Here is a 19,860-nt window from a genome sequence, read left to right as displayed (position 1 = left end):
CATGCCGCTGTTTAATATATTTTTGACATTTTCACTCTTGAGTGATATGTTAAAGCACACAGGAAAAACAGAACTCAAAATATGAGTATATGTATATTTTTATTAATATTTAGCAGAAATAAGACAGTAACTCAAGGTCCGAGAGTTTCCTACGTTGGCACTTATCATACTATTAGTTACAGGTAGAAGAGTTGTGGGCTTATATAACTGCTGAGAATTTACATTTCCACTAGATTGTTCTAGATCGAATTTTAAACCATAACAATGTCACGTGGACAATTCATATTTTTCAGACAGTTTGCCTGTTCCATCGTTCAATAAGTATCGTGTATATATATGTGTGTGTGTGTGTGTGCGTGTGTGTGTGCGCGCGCGCGTGCGTGTGTGTGTCTGTGTATGTGTGCGTGTCTGTGAGTATATATGCATATACATATATATGTGTGTGTCTGTGTGTATATATGCATATATATATATATATATATATATATATATATATATATATATATATATATATATATATGTATATAATATACAGTGTACATTTTATACACATCAGAGATGCCTATAATAGGAAATCTGACCCGCTAGAAAGAGCAACTAAAGCTCTCCACCACAATTAGGGATAATTTCGAAAGGGAATGAAAAATAAAAACATTTACCATCTATGTTCCGAACCAGGTTTCAAGTTATTTTAGCAAAACAAATTACTTTGCAAGGCCAACTATCATCAGCGGAATAGCCTAGATTAACATATACACACGAGGCACTACATAGAAAACATGACTTGTGCATATATGTTTAATTTTTCAAAACTTATCGCGCATGTGTAGTATACCTTATCGGCAGCAAATACAAAGAATGCCGATTTTTCAGAAATTAGCCAAAAAAACATTTTATCATAATTAATAAATGTCAGGGTAGCAAAAAAAAAATTTAGAAATTCAATTTGCTACCGGTGGTCTAGCGAGAAAAAATTAGTCAACAGTGTACATTTAATACACATCAGAGATACCTATAATAGGACATCTGCGCCAGTGTTATAGTAAACTTGCAACGTTTACTAGTCGGTGTTTTTGAAACATGTGTAGGTCTGTGTAAGGCTATTTATATATAAAAAGAATTAAAGGTAATGCTATGGCACTTCGTAATAATCCTTTTCATTATTATTATTATTATTGTTGATATATATTTATGTACGTATATTGGTATCTTGACATATTCGCTCCATATAGTTTACTTGCCGAAATTTATTTATATGCCTTGTAGAATTACTGCATGAGTGAATGTGACGGCACAGGTTTTTCAGTGACACTAAAAACTATTATCACAAGCGGTTCGACAGATAGGTTTAAATAAATAAAAATAGCACTTGATTGACGCATGCACTTGGGTGGGTCACTTGGGTCGATATCAATAACTAAACATTTGAAGCTGTACCTCTGAAATGCAATTAATCCTGTAATTGCAGTAGACTAAAGAAACGAAGAAAATAATATAGTTTCTAAAAAAAATTATTAGAATAACGATTTTCTTGGTAACCTTCAGGTTTTAAATATTGATTACTTGCACCAATGAAGTAAACTATCGGCAAACAATGTAGTTTATTGAATTGTATATAACTGCTTTTGTGGCGAACTGTTATCGATAAAAGTCAATCATCGAGTTTTCAGCGCAAGTTTGCTCGAAATAATTAAAAAAAAAAAATGCATTTGTAATAAGCAACTGCCATTGCACTAGCCGAAATCGATTGTGAAAAGGAGAATATATTTGTGTTCAAGAGCAAAACTATTATGGTAGTTTTTTATTATTATTATTATTTTTTTCTTATCGAATGATATTCATCTTATGATACGTGCCAACGGCAAAAATATCGACAATTTGTTTTAAAAATCAAATTGCATGCACTGATGAAATAATAAAAGAATAATTTCTGATACGTGTCTATAATGTTTCAAATACATTATACTTACGTATGTGTGTGTGTCTGTGTCTGTCTGTTTGTCTGTCTGTCTGTGTAATCTGATAAACAAACTTTGCATTATACGCAGCTTACAATAGCCGTTATAACGTTTGTTCAGATTAAATTTCAGTATCATAAACATAATCATATATCGAAGCATTATCGACCTTTTCGATATTCGCCGCGCACGTGCATGCAACGGCCACGTCCATCACCAATGGGACATACATATACAGTCCATCAATACATTCAGGTGTACGCTTGAGAAAAGTCATTTTAGTGAACACAGTTACACATTTGTGATGACGGTACGATTCGATACACCCTTCACAGCGGCACACTGCTTCAGTTCGACGGGGAGGGAAAATTGTTGGATCATGAATAATGGTCACGTACCAAGGACAGGTTGATCTTTCCCTGGCTATTTTGTTAGTAGGGAGAAATTGCGAGCAGCTTTTTACTCCAGCAGTAAGTGGTGGGTCGCAGAATTCGTGGGGAACCATCGAAGGAGGTACAAAGAAATTGTGGCCAATGGATTTCATAAACAGACTTTCGTATGATGCATTCGAGTCATTGCGTTTTTTACATTCCCCACTTCTTGAAGATACAGTAATGTCGTAGTTGAAAATGAGAATTACAATTTGGGCGGCAATCTGTGAGAAAGATATATATGATAAAGAAATGTATCATACCACAACATGATAAAGGAAAAAAAAAAAAAAAGAAGCTTAACAAGAATATTAAACATTTATAAACATAAGACATTTTATGAGAGTCTACATTACAGAGACTTGCCTCTGAGCATGCAATGAATGATCAATGGTAAGTTAAATATCTCAGAAAGAAAAAGATAAGTCACAAATATATATTTAAAATATATTTTATGGGTTCATTGGTAAAGCAGTCGAGATATGTTCTAAGTAGAAAGGGAAAATGAAACCGATTTCTATTATCTTTTATCTTTCAGTGTTTCAATCATTGGACTGAGCCCTCATTGGAGGCTATAATCGAACAAATCAACTTCTACTTATTTTGTTTAAGTCTGGTACTTATTTTGTCGGTTTATTTTGCCGAACCGCTAAGTTACCAAGCTAAAACAAAGTAACACCCGTCGTCAACCGGAAGTAAGAGAGAAACATAAACACAAAGACAAGTATATTCGCGCGCGTATATATAACATGTATACTTGTATACATGTGTGTATGTGTGCGTGTATGTGCGTGTGTGTGCATGTGTGTCTGTGTGTAAGTGAGTGTAATTCAGTCTACCAAATACATTCACGAGGCGTTGGTTGGCCAGGTGCTATAGCAGAAGGCATTTACGGAAGCGCTGCGTAGTGCGACTTAACCCGAAACCACATGGTTGTAAAGCAAACTTCTTAACCACACGGTCATGCCTGCGCTTATGTGTGTGAATTCCTAAATAAACAATCGTTATTTGATAAAGCGCTTTCTTCCCCGAGCATTACAAAATTTCATTTGATTTATAGCATGATATACAGCAAAATGTAGAAACTTAGGATATGCAGTATGATTACAATCTTTCTTATATACTCTTTCCGCTCATGTTGTCCGCAAAGGTTTGAAGTGAAGAGTCTACGGATAACTATTCCATGCGGAAATTTATCAAAGAACTTAAACGTAAAGTTGGATATTTGTAGAGTTTTGCTGTAAAGAAGAATGGCGGTGAAGGACCATAAAGTGAATATTGGAGTTTACACGCATTTGTTGAGGACGTGATTCACAAGAATTCGCCTTCATGGTATGATCCAGCAAGAAATCATAGATCACCGAACGTGCGAATGGTTTGAGTATCAGGAGGGACTAAATTTGCTGTGTGTGCGTGTATGAGTGTGTGCGTGTGCGTGTGTGTGTGTATGTGTGTGTGTGTGTGTGTGTGTGTGTGTGTGTGTGTGTGTGCGTGTGTGTGCATGTGTGTGTGTGTGTTATTAAAGCTGCAATCACATCACAAAATATAGAAATGCTGTTTTTGCAGTTTTAATAATAAAGCATATTAATCTACCTCCATTATTCGGGTACTGTTTGTTCCCACCTCGTTTCACATTTATGTGCTTAGTCAGGTGTATATATAGACATATATATTTAGCGTGTTTTTGAAATTCCTTGATACAGTTATATTTGAAGAGAGGATTGTTTTATTTTCTCAGGGAGTTAAGATTGAGAAAAGAAACCTTTTTTAGAAGTGCTTGAAAACGTTAAGAACGGAAAGCGCTTGCACATTTATAAAAGCAAAGCCGACACACATTTTGTGAAAGCTCTTCTCAGCAGTTCTGTCTTTCGGCTTTCTAAAAACCAGGAAGGAGAAAGCTAATTCGAAGACTACAGATCTAATCCATCTTTGGAACTGTAAAAATCTGTAAAACTCTCCAGAAGTTTATCATTTGTGTATTGTGAGTGTGTCTGTGTGGGGGGGGGCAGCATGGCTAGATATGCAACTTTACGCATGAGAATACATACATACATACATACATACATACATACATACATACATACATACATACATACGTTCCAAAAATTTAGCACATAAATACATATGCATGCATCTAGACATGAAAATATAAACATAAAAACGCATCCATAAAACAAACATACAAATCTGCGCATACACTAACACCAAATACTGCACACACACACACACATATGCACAAATACCTAGATGATGTTGATAAAAGTTCCAATGAAGGAGCCTTGAATCTATGTTAGAGTCCGGCTCTTTCTCTATGGACAAGAAATACAGAAATGAAACTGATTGATAGCATACATACATACATACATACATACATACATACATACATACATACAAAAATACTCTGTTGTTGATGTTGAAATTCCAATGAAGGAGCCTTGGATCTGATCTAGGTTAGAAACCGGTTCGTTCTCTTTTTGCAAGAAATCTTGAAATAACTGGATAATGACATACATAAATACATACATATAGATATACACTTATATATACATTTATAAATATTTAAGGACCGCCGATGAAGTGTGGCCTGTGCAATACCAAAGCTTTCATTCTTTTGATTTGTCAAAGGAATAACAGCTTGCGCTTTGGGCTACATTCCCTTCATAGCCTCCTAATCGATGAATACAAAATCTTCACAATGATGCCAAATATATGGTGGAAGTTCTACAGAAGCAATACTGGTTGATCTAAAGTGATTTCGGTGAGATCGAAGTAGGCCATATTGATTATGCAAATCCTCACATATCCTCCCATGTATAACGCTCAGCACTAATGAAATCACTGCAACAATTAATAAAATTAAATTCGATTCGGCAGCAGGCCTTGCCACAATCTCTGCTAGCGTCCTAAACGATTGCAAACATCAACTTGCATTCTTTTATTTATCTTTTACTTGTTTCAGTCATGTAACTTCAGCCATACTGAGGTACCCACCTCAGCAGTACTTGTCGAACAAATCGACGCCAGGACAGTATTTTTTAGCTTAGTACTTATTCTATCGATCCCGTAAGCTGAACCACTAAGTTATGGGACGTAAACACACCTGCGCCGATTGTCAAGTGATGGCGGGGACAAACACAGACACAAAGATACACGCATTGATATTGTACATATTAATATACAACGAGCTTCTTTCAGTTTCCGTCTGAACCAGGAACTATGTGGTTGAGAAGTAGGCTTCTTATTGCAAAGCTACGCCAGCAACCGTGGGCTACATTAGGCAAGGTAGGCAACGACTCCCTATTCGAGTGGGCTATGGTATTTTAAAACAGGGTTTAAAAGAATACTCCATACGTCGGTTTGAAATTAGACAAAATGACGTCGAGGAAGCATCTGGTGAGAACGTCTGGGTACGTATGACACAGTACGTATGACATATGTATGTATGTATGTATGTATGTATGTATGTATGACATATGTATGTATGTATGTATGTAAACGTATTCTGAAATACATCAGATGAGGTAATTAGCATAAGTTTACTTACTGAAATTTTCTTCATTATACTGATTCTTCAGTTGAAAATTGAAAAATCAAGGAAAACAATACGATATTTTACGACTGAAACCCGAGGGGGTTCGTTCCTCAATGTGATACGCTTTTGAAATGTTATCAGCTGTCCTAGATTTACTTATATAAGTCTTGAAAACCAGTCGAGGCAGAGGAAATCCGACATGACATGAAACAATGTAAGGCGAATAAATTAATTGATTTTTGTAACAGATGGAACTAACAAGTGAGAAGACTGCTTCGACTTGTACACAGAGGGAGGACCTAAAGTAAGCAAGAAATATCTTTTATAATTTGTTAATTTGTTTCAACGTTATATCCACAAACAATGGATACAGAACGGGTCAGCGTTGCTACGATTTATACAGTAATACAAAAATGATAACTCTTACATCATTCTGTTGTATATTCATAGTTTCATGTGCGCGCGCATGTAGGCTTGTCTGTGTGTGTGTGTGTGTGTCTTTGTGCGTGGTGAAGTGTTCAGCTCTAACTGAGGCAAATCATTTGTTAAGTTGTGAATGTTTTCGTTGTTCATGCTTAACCCAATCGTAGTTCTGACGGAATAGAAATAGAAACAAAGGCGTTCAACAGTAGCCATCCAGCAAACACCTAGGGTTGTGTATGCTTTAAACATATTCTTTAGCAGTAAAATTGTCACATGCTAAGCTTTCCATTTATAAACACAAATAGTTTTTATCTCCAAATAATGGTTGAACAACCATTTTAAGTTATATTAATTTACAACTCTTCTTCATTACAATATTATCTTAGGTTTCGGAGCAGCTTTTACATTTGCTAGGAATAAGTTTAGAAGTATATATTATTATACAAGAATCATTAATACACATAATCTCTGATGTGCTACGTTGTCTCTCTTGTGCCATAACTACCGAATATACGTCACCAGTTAATACATTAATTAATATACATACAGCCTCCATTTTTATTGTAATCAGAGAGGTCTAAACTTGGTTTAAATAATAACTTTATGGTAAGCTTAAGATATCTAAAATATTTAAATTGTTTTCGAAAAGAGAAGATCGTCAGAGTAATTCGAACGGTATTATTGGGACGATGAGAAATTTCAAGAAACGAAAAATTATGGTTCTTTCCATAGCTACTCTAAGACGATGTAGATAATCTAGGACGGGTGTCTGTTTGCGAATATAAAGCGTGGAGCAGTGCAGGTTCATTACTTTCAGAAGTCTGCGTGCCATAAACTTCACAGGCGTCCCAAGACTGGCGATTGTCATACAGGAAGAGTTCCTCTTGATACTGATGCAGTTAGCATTTCCAGTCGACAACTGCAGGGAAAAGATATACTGTGGGAGAGTTGTAGAGTACCGATGTTCTACGAAGGAATATACTGAGTACTAGCCGTTGTGATTATTGGTTTTAAATTTTGGCAAAGGCCAGTAACTTGAGGGGAGGGGCTAAGTTGATAAGATCGAGCCCAGTACTCAGCTGGCACTTATTTTATTGACCCCGAAAGGATGAAAGGTGAAGTCGACCCCGGCGGCATTTGACCTCAGAACGTAGATGGACGAAATGCCGCCAGGTATTTTGCTTAGCGTGCTACCGATTCTGCCAGTTTAGTAATTATTGCGGTGGCTAGTGGGTGAGATCAGACAGATATAAATGTTTGTGTGTAGCTGTTTCTAAATCGGATAGCTCCCAGTAAAGAGGAGACGGTTCTAGTTTTCAAGTTACAATACCATCAGCAGAGATAGGAGGAGACCTCATGTTTCTAAGTTGACATCCATGTCTCTGTCTTGTGGTACTTATCTGATAACATTTCAAATCGCATTACTCGCTGTGCACTAAAGAACTTCTAACAAACCATATATACTCCACCGACGATGATGCCATCATTCACTACTTTTAATCATCACCACCATGGAGATATGAAAATATTCTCCAGTATAGACAAAAAAATATGTACATCCTCAACTATTGAGTTCTGAAGCACGTAACGGTACCTGTTAGCATTCACTAATTTGAGTGGCTTAGTAAAGTCTTTGTGTGCTCATATTAACTTTCTTTCGTCTCTTAATAAACTCTTGGTGAGCACTTCGACAATCATATTCTGTCATCCGCAGGTTTGAGAGTGTCTTTCGAAAGTATTTTACCTAGAATTTTGAAATACGCTCTGATAAACGTGTATATTGTTCTCGTTAGTCGGTCACACTACTTTGAAACCCATTATGTTTTCTGTAGGATACAGATTTTATTCACACATTTTGTCGAATCTTCTTAAGCCTCCATTTCTTTTTTTTTTTTTTTTTTTTTTTTTTTTTAAAGGTCTGCCTATTATTAGATAGCTTGGACACATGGTGCTTTAAATCTACCACATTTTTGTTCCCACGAAAACTTTGGAATTGCAGACATCCTTGCTAATTTGGGACTATTTTGTTCATATTATGTATTTTGTTCATCATCTGTTGAGCTTGAAAATTCTTGGTCATGTCCTCCACGGTGTTTTAAGGAAAGAAACACTCATTATACCTCCTGAACCATAAATAATAAAAATGACACCAAAGAACGTTTAACTGGAGTTCACCGCAGGAAAGTTTAACACTAGATCACCGGGGGGTGAAGTCGTTTAACGAAAGGAGCCTGGAGAATATTTAATGAGTAAACACTGGAAATTTTGACAGGGGGTGCTTAATGAGAGAACACCAGAGTTTATCTTGAGCACACCGGAGCCATCTAATATTATTTATTTTCTTTCACAAGTCAAGATAATTATGCACCGCTAGGCTCATTATCTCACTAGGAGAGAACTTTAGATGTTGTTGCTAGTTCTGTCAGTTTGTATTTTTAAAATAATTTTATTTACTTTCCAATATGTAGAATATCTATGCAGTTCTGTAACTGTTGTGTCATATATTTAGAACACCTGAGTAGTTATCATTGGGAAAATATATCACATTGAAAAACTATCACAGTTTGCATTGGTATAATATTGTCCATACTCCTTTCCATCGGAAATAATTAGAGGGGGAATTTTTGCACTTCTATGTTTCAAAGGAGAAAATTTTCTTTCTTATTTTTTCCAGGATGTTTCGTGAATGTGAAAATGATTCAGGCCTTTTCTGATACATTTGTGATACCTTTACAACTAAGATATAAAGAATTATTAGAAGGAGTCGTAAGAAGACCTACAAGATATTCCTTAAATATCATGTAAAGGAAAACAACACCCAAGCGCGAAGACAACACTGTACCAGCATGAAAAGCGACTCACGTCTTTATTGATAAATTTTTAACTTCCATCAATCGCCATTTTTGAATTTCATACACAAGTGTTACTGTTGCCAGAAGTGTACAGTAATTGTTCACTAAAAGCCAACATATTCCTTATCAGCTGCATAAATAGAGCTGAATGTGCCTGGTGTTAAAAAACCTGAAAGTAAGTTATAGATAGGTCCCTTTTCCGGAGCAACCGACATCGACCTTTCGTCACTGTGACTTTTCAATACTGCGTGCCAAACTAGGCCTACCGCAAGCAATATCACCGACTATGACTATATATTATCAGTAGATAGGTACAGCGTAATCCGTAAGCAGAAGAGGTGCAACCGGAGAGTGCAAAGTTCCGAATAAAAAAGTCCAGAATAAATAGTCCAGAATGCAAAAAGGTAGAGAGTCCAGAAATTCGTGTGTGATGATTAGAAACAGGATTAGCTGGTGCGACCATGTGAGCGTGTGCTATGTATGGGAGAATTCACGAAAAAACAGCAGACGAAGGCAGGTGATGTAAACAACAAATAGATGTATTAGTATAACGCTCGGGAATAGAGCGTAGGCTCGAAACGTTAAAGACTTTCTCTATTCTCGAGCGTTATACTAATACATCCATTTGTTGTTTACACCACCTGTCTTCGTCTCTTGTTTTTTTCGTGAATTCTCCTATGACTATATATTAAATGGTTTGAGAACCATCTACTGGCATATACGAACGTTTCGTGCCATGGAAAAAATTCAGATACGAATCAGAACCAGCACCTCAAAGTATATAAATAAAAATCGAACACCCATACACAAGGTGTTTCTTGTTAGTCCGTGGGTCGGCTGCCTTTTAGGCGTAAGAGAATATGTTCTCAATACGCCTGGTGTTAAAAACATCCTCAAGTAAATCACAGGCAAGCTAGACAAATCACACAGGACCATTTTCCGGAGCGACAGACATCGATGTGTATTCGATTTTGCTTATACACTTCGAGCATTAAGCAATATATAGTTCGGTGATTTGAGAATATATTCTCTTATGCCTAAAACGCAACCGACCTACGAACTAATAACACACACATATCTTATGTGTACGTGTTCGATTTTGTTCATATACCTCTAACTGCTTCCAATTCATATTTGAATACACACACACACACACACACACATATATATAAGCGCAGGCGTGGCTGTATGGTGCGAAACGTTCTTCCCAACTACATGGTTCCGGGCTCAGTCCCACATATTACATATATATATATATACACGTATATATATATATATATATATATATATATATATATATATATATATATATATATATATATATATATATTTATTTATTTATTTATTTATTTATGTGTTTCAGCCAAGTGGCTGCGGTCATGCTGGTGCACCACCGTGATTTTCACGTTCCTCGCATGGCTCTTCTCCCCCACCTGACATGGTCCAATCAAGAGTTTTGATGGTCCAATCAAGAATTTGACACAGCTGCCCTAAACTGCGTCTCATTACGAGCCATTGGTTCGTCTGGTATCGTGGAGAGGAAAGCGTCAAGTTTTGTCTTGAAGACCTCCGCATTCATGTCTTGCATGTCTCTCAAATGTTTTGGCAGGGCATTGAAGAGCTGAGGTCCTCTGAAACCGAGGCTGCTGCAGTATCTCGTTCTTATGTGAGATGCAGTGGACGGTACCTTTGGCACCATGCAGTGGCGACCCGTGCGGGCGTTCCTGTAGTACTTGATGCCAAAGTTTGGCACCAGTCCTTCCAGTATTTTCCATATGTATATTATTACATATCTCTCCCGCCTGCGCTCCAGGGAGTAGAGACCTAGTGCCTTCAGTCGCTCCCTGTAGTTCATCTGTTGGACTGTGGCGATCTTTTTTGTATAGTGCCGCTGAATTGCCTCGAGTTCTGCTGTGTATATATATATATATATATATATATATATATATATATATATATATATATATATATACACATACATATATATAAAATGATTTAAAAGGATTCATTCAGACATCTGGTAGCCCATTATTAAATCGAATCAGCGAGTTAAGCAGTGCACAGTTTAGATTACTATAACAAGTTAAAGAAAAACATGCTGAAGTGAAAATAAAGACGAATAAGATTTGAATTAATAATGTATTTTATTGGTTACAAAGAAAGCTACATTTAATAAATTAAATTACAACATTGTACAAATTTATAACTATCTCTTCTTGTTTCACGAATTATAAAAAGCATCTGATACAGATGTAAAATGTATTTAGATATATTTACAATCGACACTCGGCTATACAAAAATTGTTATATTAAGTAAAACAAAAAATGAAAATTACGTAAGAAATAAATAAATAAATATTGAAGTAAAAGTGAATATTTACCATTAACAAAATATTAATTTTCAAATATATAAAAAATATATATAAATAAACATGCTATCAAGAATGTGAATACTATTGTAAAAAGTATGCGTACTTGTATGCACTTGTGTATTCATATGTATGTGTGTGTGTGTGGGGGGGGGGGTTATACATATATAAATATATATGTATATATATATATATGCAAACATTCACTCATATATATATATACATATGCATACACACGCACTCATATATATATGTGTGTGTGTGTAAACATTTATCTATATATGCATATATATGTGTGTGTATGTGTGTGCGTGTAGATGAATAATTTTCAGTGAGTATAGCTTGCACTGCACTATCCCTAACTATTGGCCCAAGAAGACTTTCGCCGGTATGACATGAAAATTGACAAAACCAGGAACTTCCAAGGCATCAGGTTTCCTTCTTCTAGATAGATTACCAACCAAGGTTAAAGAACTTCTACATGCCCATGAAGTAAGCTATTACATTGCAGACACCAAACCAATACCCGAGCACTCTATAAAATGATCAAATATTACTCCGGTGTCCGACGCGGAGTAGCTCATTCATTCATTAAAAGAAAATGTAAGCCATGTGATTTAAAAATATAAATGAGATTTAAATATTAATAATAATGATAATAATATGTATATATATTTATAAGAAGTAAAAGATGTGTAATTTAAGAATATAAATAAAATAAGATTTAAATATAAAACACACACATATATATATATATATATATATATATAAGTAAAAATATTCATGCATATACGTATAAGAATATGTATAATAAAAAAAACTACTCTGCCTAAATGTCTGTGCACACCTTTCAATGCAATGTATGCCAGAAGGTCTGCCAATGTAACGGAGGCCTCAAAAGACACACATATGTATGTATATTCGTACCTCCCTCTCGATATATATTTATAATATATATAGAGAGAGAGGGTTGGAGAGAGAGGGGGAGAAAGAGAGAGCTAATATATATATATATATATATATATATATATATATATATATCGTTATTGTGGAAGCTCGTGATCTTCTAGTTAAGGTAAATAACAAACGAACGCTAGATCGTGGTTTCGATTCAGATTCCGACTTTGTGTTACGGCCTTGAGCAAAACACTTCATTTTACGGTGCTCCCGTCCACCCAGTAATAGATGGGTAACCTTGCGACAGACTGGATTTTCGTTTAGAGTGAAGGCTGATATGATTGTCAAACCAACGGAATAGCATCGTTCATAAGTTAAAACAATGTGAAGAGCATTGTAAAAAGCGGTGTATAGCAACATCCGATTGTCTGGTCGATAACGTGATGTATTGTTACACAGAAAACATGCATGGAACTCTGCATCTTTTGTAAGATGCTGTACATAGGAAAAGAGGTCTTGAAGAACTGCTCCAAAATTACTTAACGCTTCGACAATGTTTTATTATTCATAGTATTTTTTCATAAACCTCAAATGTGATTTTAAGTTGTAGTACACGGTAACCTTTGTACGTTTTGTACTTGATTTCTAAAACCATTAAGGTTTATACTTAAACTGGGACAAACTTTCCTCTAAGTTGCAGTTCAAGTAAGTCCTATATATTCAAGAATTAACTCTTGTTATCATAATAACAATTCTGCTGCCATATTTCTGTGGAAATTCATTGACTTCGTGTCAATTAACACTGAAAATAATGAAAAGATCTACAGAAATAACTGTCATAATTTTTCCGTAGTTTGGAACATGAAATTTCAATAGAAATTTGTATCAGAGAAATACGGACGGATACAAACACGTTGGTACAAAGAGGTTAGATAATAAATAAACCAGCGTACGTAGATATATATTTGTCTTCAAGAAAACACATATTTTAAGAATGTGTATATAACCGAGTAGGGTAAAAAAGATGTGTGGCAGGAACCTACTAGACATATAGGCTCGATATAGGAAACCTCGAACTTGAGTCACTGGATAATTAGAGTTTCATACACTGATACAATGCTAAAAGTTTAATCGAGTAGAATATATTTGATTGAATCAGTCGTAGAATATCACTGGTACTTTCTATTGCATAGGATCTAAGGAGAGGGAAATAATTATAAACAATGGTTTAACATTGTATAATATGCGAGCGTGTGTACGTATATGTATGTATGTATGTATGTGTATATATATATATATATATATGTATATATGTATTATGTATCTATGTGTGTATGTGTGTGTATGTATGTATATATGCACGTATATGTGTACATATGTTTTGTGTATATGTATGTTAGGTATGTATATAATGCGTGTAATTAGGTAATTTTATATATTCACATATAATGTGTGTGTCTCCGTATGTATGCATATATGTATGTATGTGCGTGCATGCGCGCGCGCGCGTGTATATGTGTACAAAATATACTAAGCATATAGTCCTCTACTTAAACGATCATGAATAACTTTCCGTTACTGTTCACTTTCCTCATATTTTTTTAATTTCCTTTACTTGGCTTGCTGACTTTCCGTGCGCAAACACAAGCTGTTGCTACATCAACTACAATTGGTTTGTATATACACAGTTCACCAACACATTCATCTGTACGTTCGAGGACAGTTATTTTAGAAAAAATTGTAGCACACTGATAATTCTTGTCACGGTCCTGACAATTACTGCATGGACACACTGCTTCAGTATATGATGGAAAGTAAAGTCTTGAATTATAAGTAGTTTTCTGGTACCAAGGACAGGTTGAACGCTCACGTATGTTACCGGAAGAATCAATAGATTCTGGGCAAGTTAGATTTCCATCGCTTAGTGGGGTCGAGATACTTTCGGCTCGAAGTAATTCAACGGGTAGAAAAAAATTATTACCCATGTCTGCTCTGGGCAGACTCTCGAAATGAACTTTCAGAGATTTTGGTATTTCACATTGGCTTGGAATTGACGCCGAAGAGACAAACAAGATGACATTGAAGGCTAGGAAGATTACAATCTGGGGGAGCACCTATAAGAGAAAGAATATTTAAGCTCAAATAACATAAATAAATGTGTAATACACGATATGTATTAGTAATATATTTATCATCCTCTAATTCAAAGAAGCTAGATTTTATACAAAAGACTGAATTCTTACAAACAGAAAATTGTAGAGAATATCGAATCAAGTGTCAATGAAAACAGTGAATACCTTATTTCTAATATGCTTGATATATTTACAATTATTTATAGACATCACTGAAAATGATGAACGGTGAAATATAATGAAATGATGTATTAATTAAATAACATGCTTACAATACACAACACATTCAAGAAATTTTGTTCACATGCGATTTTAGTGAGCATTAAAATCTTAATTAGAAACAATTAAGTGATGTGGAAAAGACATAAATTCATTGACTAAAACTGTTTCTAAATGTACTGGAGAAATACACATAATTATTTCGCTCTTAAAATATTTTAGCAAAGCGTAGATTTCGCAATCTTCTCCAGAAACCTTGAGCCACCGAGTAATTCTTACACAAAAATACACAAAAGTTAGTTTTCTCTTTTTTTGTAATGAAAACTTTAGCATTCAGCATGCAAGCATGAGAGAAGAGATCAGGAAAAAGTGTTACATGAGTCCGTGCAGTCCTGTGATCTGAGCTAAATGCGTATAACAGGGTGTTAGACATAAATTCCTTAGAAGTTCCAGTTGGTATTTATAGCTTAAATGTATTTGAACTGGAATATCAGTTTTTGTATTTGGTTTGCAAGATTCCTTATGTGAATTCGTGTGTTGAAGCATATTTTATTGTGTCTAAGTAGAGTAATTCTCTTTTAGTGCCTTATTAATTTAACACACTCACCGATTTCCACTTATTTACTTATTTATTTTTACTAAAATTTCCGTTGCGTCTTGCAACCTTTTCAATAGTCGTTGACTCTGTCCGTTATCGGATCTGCATTCTTTTTGTTTTGTTTGTTTTTTTTTGTGTGCAAATCTGTGGGGTAATCTATCGTTACCTTGATACTTTGGTAGATGGAGTCGGCTCCATGCTGGATGCTCTTCATTATACTCCACTCGGTTTCGACATTGCAGTTACTAGAGTTTGTCTTAACTAGAATGTTAATGTCATCTACATAACTGCAGTAAAGTAAAACAGTAGTGGATTGTTCTGCTCAGAATTGTTTTAGTTTTCTGTTCCACCAAGTCATGAAGAGGGAGACCACATCTCCAGCAACACAGACACCAATGGCTGCACCTTGAAACTGCATGTATAGTTTCTTGTTAAACTTTACTATGTGGTTCTTACGCTAGCTCCTATTGCATGTGCGATCATTCTTTTCACCGGACTGTTATTCTCGGGATCTTGGGTGGGTGTGTTCCAGCCACTCCAACGCTCTGCAGTGCTTTTCTCTGCCACCGAGATGATTGTGGGTGGTCTATACATACATACATACATACATACATACATACATACATAGAAACGAAGACTGAAACACATGACCGTATACACACACGCAGACTTCACACAAGGATACATGGAGACACACCTAACAGACGTACATACATAGTCACACAAACTCATACTCAGACATACCAAAACCTGTATACACAAGGAGGCAGAGATACACATACACATAGAGACACACACATACACACACACAAACACACAAACATGAATACAAACACGCAAACACACAAATACACAAACATGACGATACAAGCACATGGATATGTAGAATACATACATACAAACGTGCACGCATGCATACATATATATATATGCATACACATACACGAATACATGCATACACACACATACACACATATATTGGTCGCTTGATGAGATCGAGCCAGTGATATGAAAAGCCGAAAAATACTAACAAACACACGTAATTTCCACATAAACAGTGATGTAGATCACCTCTACCTAAAACGAAAACAAGACGGCAGAGGTTTAACATCGATATAAAATGCTTTTGAATGTTGCATCATATACCTTTGGCAACATCTTTTCACCACCAAGTGCCGAAGTGCATCCCTTGATCAAGTTTGCATACTTGCACCTGATAACATCATAAGACTTGGAAGGCAGCTCCTTGAGAAACATTCTTTGTCACACGACTCTGACCCAACGTATCATCAGATGAAAGAATGAACCTAATATGAGCAGAAGTCTAAACCTATATGAGCTGGACTAAACCTGAAACTACGTGTGTTCAGAGCGCGTGTTTCTGGAAATAAGTTTATATGTACGTAAATGTTAAGAAATTGCAGTTGATCTTTAAGAATAACAGTGCAATATTACCCTTTACACTGTATGGATGGTGGGATCATATTAGATCATGTGAACTCAACAGAGCCATCCATACCGTTCACAGTGGAAAAGGAAAAAGACAATCAACTAGCATTCCTGGACATATTAATAACACGCACCAAGTATGGATTCAGGACATCCGTATACCGCAAGCCGACCTTCACTGGACGATACCTCAACTTCAATTCCCGCCATCCATACATTGTAAAGAGAGGGACTGCTCAGTGCCTAAAACGTCGAGCAAAGAATATAAGAAGCGATCGTGATATACACCACGAAGAAATGATCAAGCTCAGTAAAAATCTGTTAAGCAACAACTACCCCAAAAACATACTATCCACTTCAATTATGAAAAAAAATAGAGGATAAAACCAATAAACTGTCCACAGTCTGTCTACCCTATGCGGCCCATATGATATCAGGACAGTATTCAAGTCATGGTGCTGAGTCTTGTTGTCAGACATAGGTTCTTCCAGCTGTCACCTCTTGACCCAAGGCAGCACTACCGCCTCCAGGCACTTCATGTAAGCCTCCGTGTTGCGTTTGAGGTCATGTGGGAAGATGAATGAAGGCATAACACAGCCATCACTAGTGATCACTCCAAACACTATGATGTTGATTGAATGTTTGATTTTATCACTCTCGGTACATAGTTTAGGGATACGGCAAGCCAACAGTTTTTCTGTGTGTATTGGAGCTACCGGTGCAAATTCCAAGCAGTGCAGTATGTCCGTTTCAAATTTCAGGCAGAGTGAATCGTGTCATGGTGCTGTTTTTCTCACACACAGTGCCCAACTGACCCTACTATACTGTGTAATCGACAAAATTAAAAATATAAAATGATGACAATTTATCTATCACCCGCTGTATATATATATATATATATATATATATATATATGTATGTATATATATATATATATATATATATATATATATCAAATCACTGAGCTTCAAAATGGAGAGATTCAATAGATATAAATTAATTTTTTTAATTATGCAACATTGCCTACAATTGTTTCACTTCGCACCCAATTTAAACTACAAAACATATATGATAATTATTTCAAAAGTTTGCCACAAGGGCAGCTCGGGATAGGTGGGGATGAGTTGATTACATCGACCCCAGTGTTCAATTGGTACTTATTTAATCAACCCCGAAAGGATGAAAAGCTATGTCAACCTCGGCGGAATTTGAACACAGAACGTAGAGACGGGCGAAATACCGCTAGGCATTTCACCCAACGTGCTAACTATTCTTCCAGCTCACCGAGTTCAAAACATATACATAATGATATAACTTGCATTTGATTAGTCTGGATGAAAGATCTTCAGGGTAAAATGAACATTACAGAGTTTACATTTTGATGAATTAAGATATATATATATATATATATATATATATATATATATATATATATATATATATATATATGACGAGATTCCTCACAGTTTCCCCTTTACGAAGTTCGCTCACTAGACGTCAGCAGAAATCACCAGCCCAGTGTGCCACGCAGCTGAACTAAACCTGAAACTACGTGTGTTCAGAGCGTGTGTTTCACAATAAAATCTCCTGGAAATAAGTTAATATGTACGTAAATGTTAAGAAATTGCTATTAATTTATAATAATTTTTAAGGATAACAGTGCAATATATATTGGTGGCGCGATTTCATACTCATATTTGAATTAGGATTTTCTGAGAACAAATTAACTGGATATCAAGTTTCGACTTATGATTTGTTGAACCAGATTTGATTTGTTGAATATATGTAAGATATAATGTATTTAGAAGTACATACACACATACACAGATAATATGATAATAGCTATTAATATAAGTTTACTTACTTTAGTTATCTTCATTACGCTGATAGTTCACTTGGAAATAAAAAGAGACGGCAACAATAAGATATATTACAAGTGAGATGTGTCCGTTCCGTAGTGGAGTACAGATTCGGAATGATATTAGCCTGCATACATGTCTTTGCTTATATACATGTATATATATCACACCGAAAACTACCCACAAGGAAACATCATGCCAAAAATTCGGGGGTTAAAGGCATAAAACGACGGAAGAGTAACAATGGAAATGTTTACATCCTAGACTTACATACAGTCGGATGTCCGAGCGCCACTTAAGCGTAAACATGCAGACTTCTCTTTACGGACACGTAACTGTTGGCTCAAATAATGCCATTCATTAATTGCTATTGACATTAATGTAATTAGATTAATAATGTCTCTCAATTTCCACGGGTTTCTCGAATAACTAATGTCTACTATAAGAAACATTATTCTATGCTTTTTCTTTTTTTTTTTTCTTAGTATTTCTATCAAAAGTATTTACTTTATTATAATTATACTTATTCTAATGATACTATATATATATATATATATATATATATATATATATATCGTCATCATGAGTGTATATACTACTCGGTTTTTATATTAAGACATAATATATAGATTTATATCAAACATACAGCAAGAATATTTCAATATTTTGCTCAATTCGTTGTAAATTTGGAAAAGAAGTAGGTTGTGACGGATTTTAAAAAAATAAAGTAAGTTAATGTGACGACCATTCTAGCGTGCATGGCTCCCGATTTCTCTACAACTATTCATTCAGGAAAAGTAGAAATAACATTGCTATTTACATTTTATTCTATTATAAATGTATATTGATTTGTAATAATTACATAATTTGAATAACGCAGAATAAGCTACAAATATTATAGCCACGACGATGGTGTTGCGACAAATAACACATCGCCTTGATGCTCTCAAAACTAGACGTTTGCCTCAACAAAATGCTGTTATTCTAACTTCTTCAGCTTCAATCACGAAAGTGACAGAGGGTACCAAGTGGTACCGATATTGCTAGAACTAAGAGACAAAACAACTCAATAGCCAGAAATGCACAATCTTAATGAGTGACAAGGGAGATAAGTTCCCTAGCGGACAACCAGATCGCCGGT

General features: G+C 35.4%; 2 protein-coding genes across 2 annotated transcripts; both read right to left on the bottom strand.

Moving 5' to 3' along the window:
* Positions 1-2,079: 2,079 nt before the first annotated feature.
* On the bottom strand, positions 2,080-5,948 carry LOC149137510 (uncharacterized). The gene is made up of 2 exons (XM_089355038.1): positions 5,934-5,948; positions 2,080-2,613 (listed from the first exon to the last, which is right to left on the bottom strand). The coding sequence occupies exons 1-2, from the start codon at positions 5,946-5,948 to the stop codon at positions 2,080-2,082; spliced, it is 549 nt and encodes a 182-aa protein (XP_089211164.1).
* A 6,681-nt stretch (positions 5,949-12,629) lies between these two features.
* On the bottom strand, positions 12,630-16,668 carry LOC149137509 (uncharacterized). Its single transcript, XM_089354537.1, has 2 exons — positions 16,558-16,668; positions 12,630-14,576 (listed from the first exon to the last, which is right to left on the bottom strand). The coding sequence occupies exons 1-2, from the start codon at positions 16,666-16,668 to the stop codon at positions 14,064-14,066; spliced, it is 624 nt and encodes a 207-aa protein (XP_089210663.1). The 3' UTR covers positions 12,630-14,063.
* Positions 16,669-19,860: the final 3,192 nt, after the last annotated feature.

Source organism: Octopus bimaculoides, chromosome 1 (genome assembly GCF_046866305.1).
Source record: "Octopus bimaculoides isolate indiv1 chromosome 1, ASM4686630v1, whole genome shotgun sequence".
Classification (NCBI taxonomy): Eukaryota; Metazoa; Mollusca; class Cephalopoda; order Octopoda; family Octopodidae; genus Octopus; species Octopus bimaculoides.
This window is presented reverse-complemented; position numbering and strand designations above follow the sequence as displayed.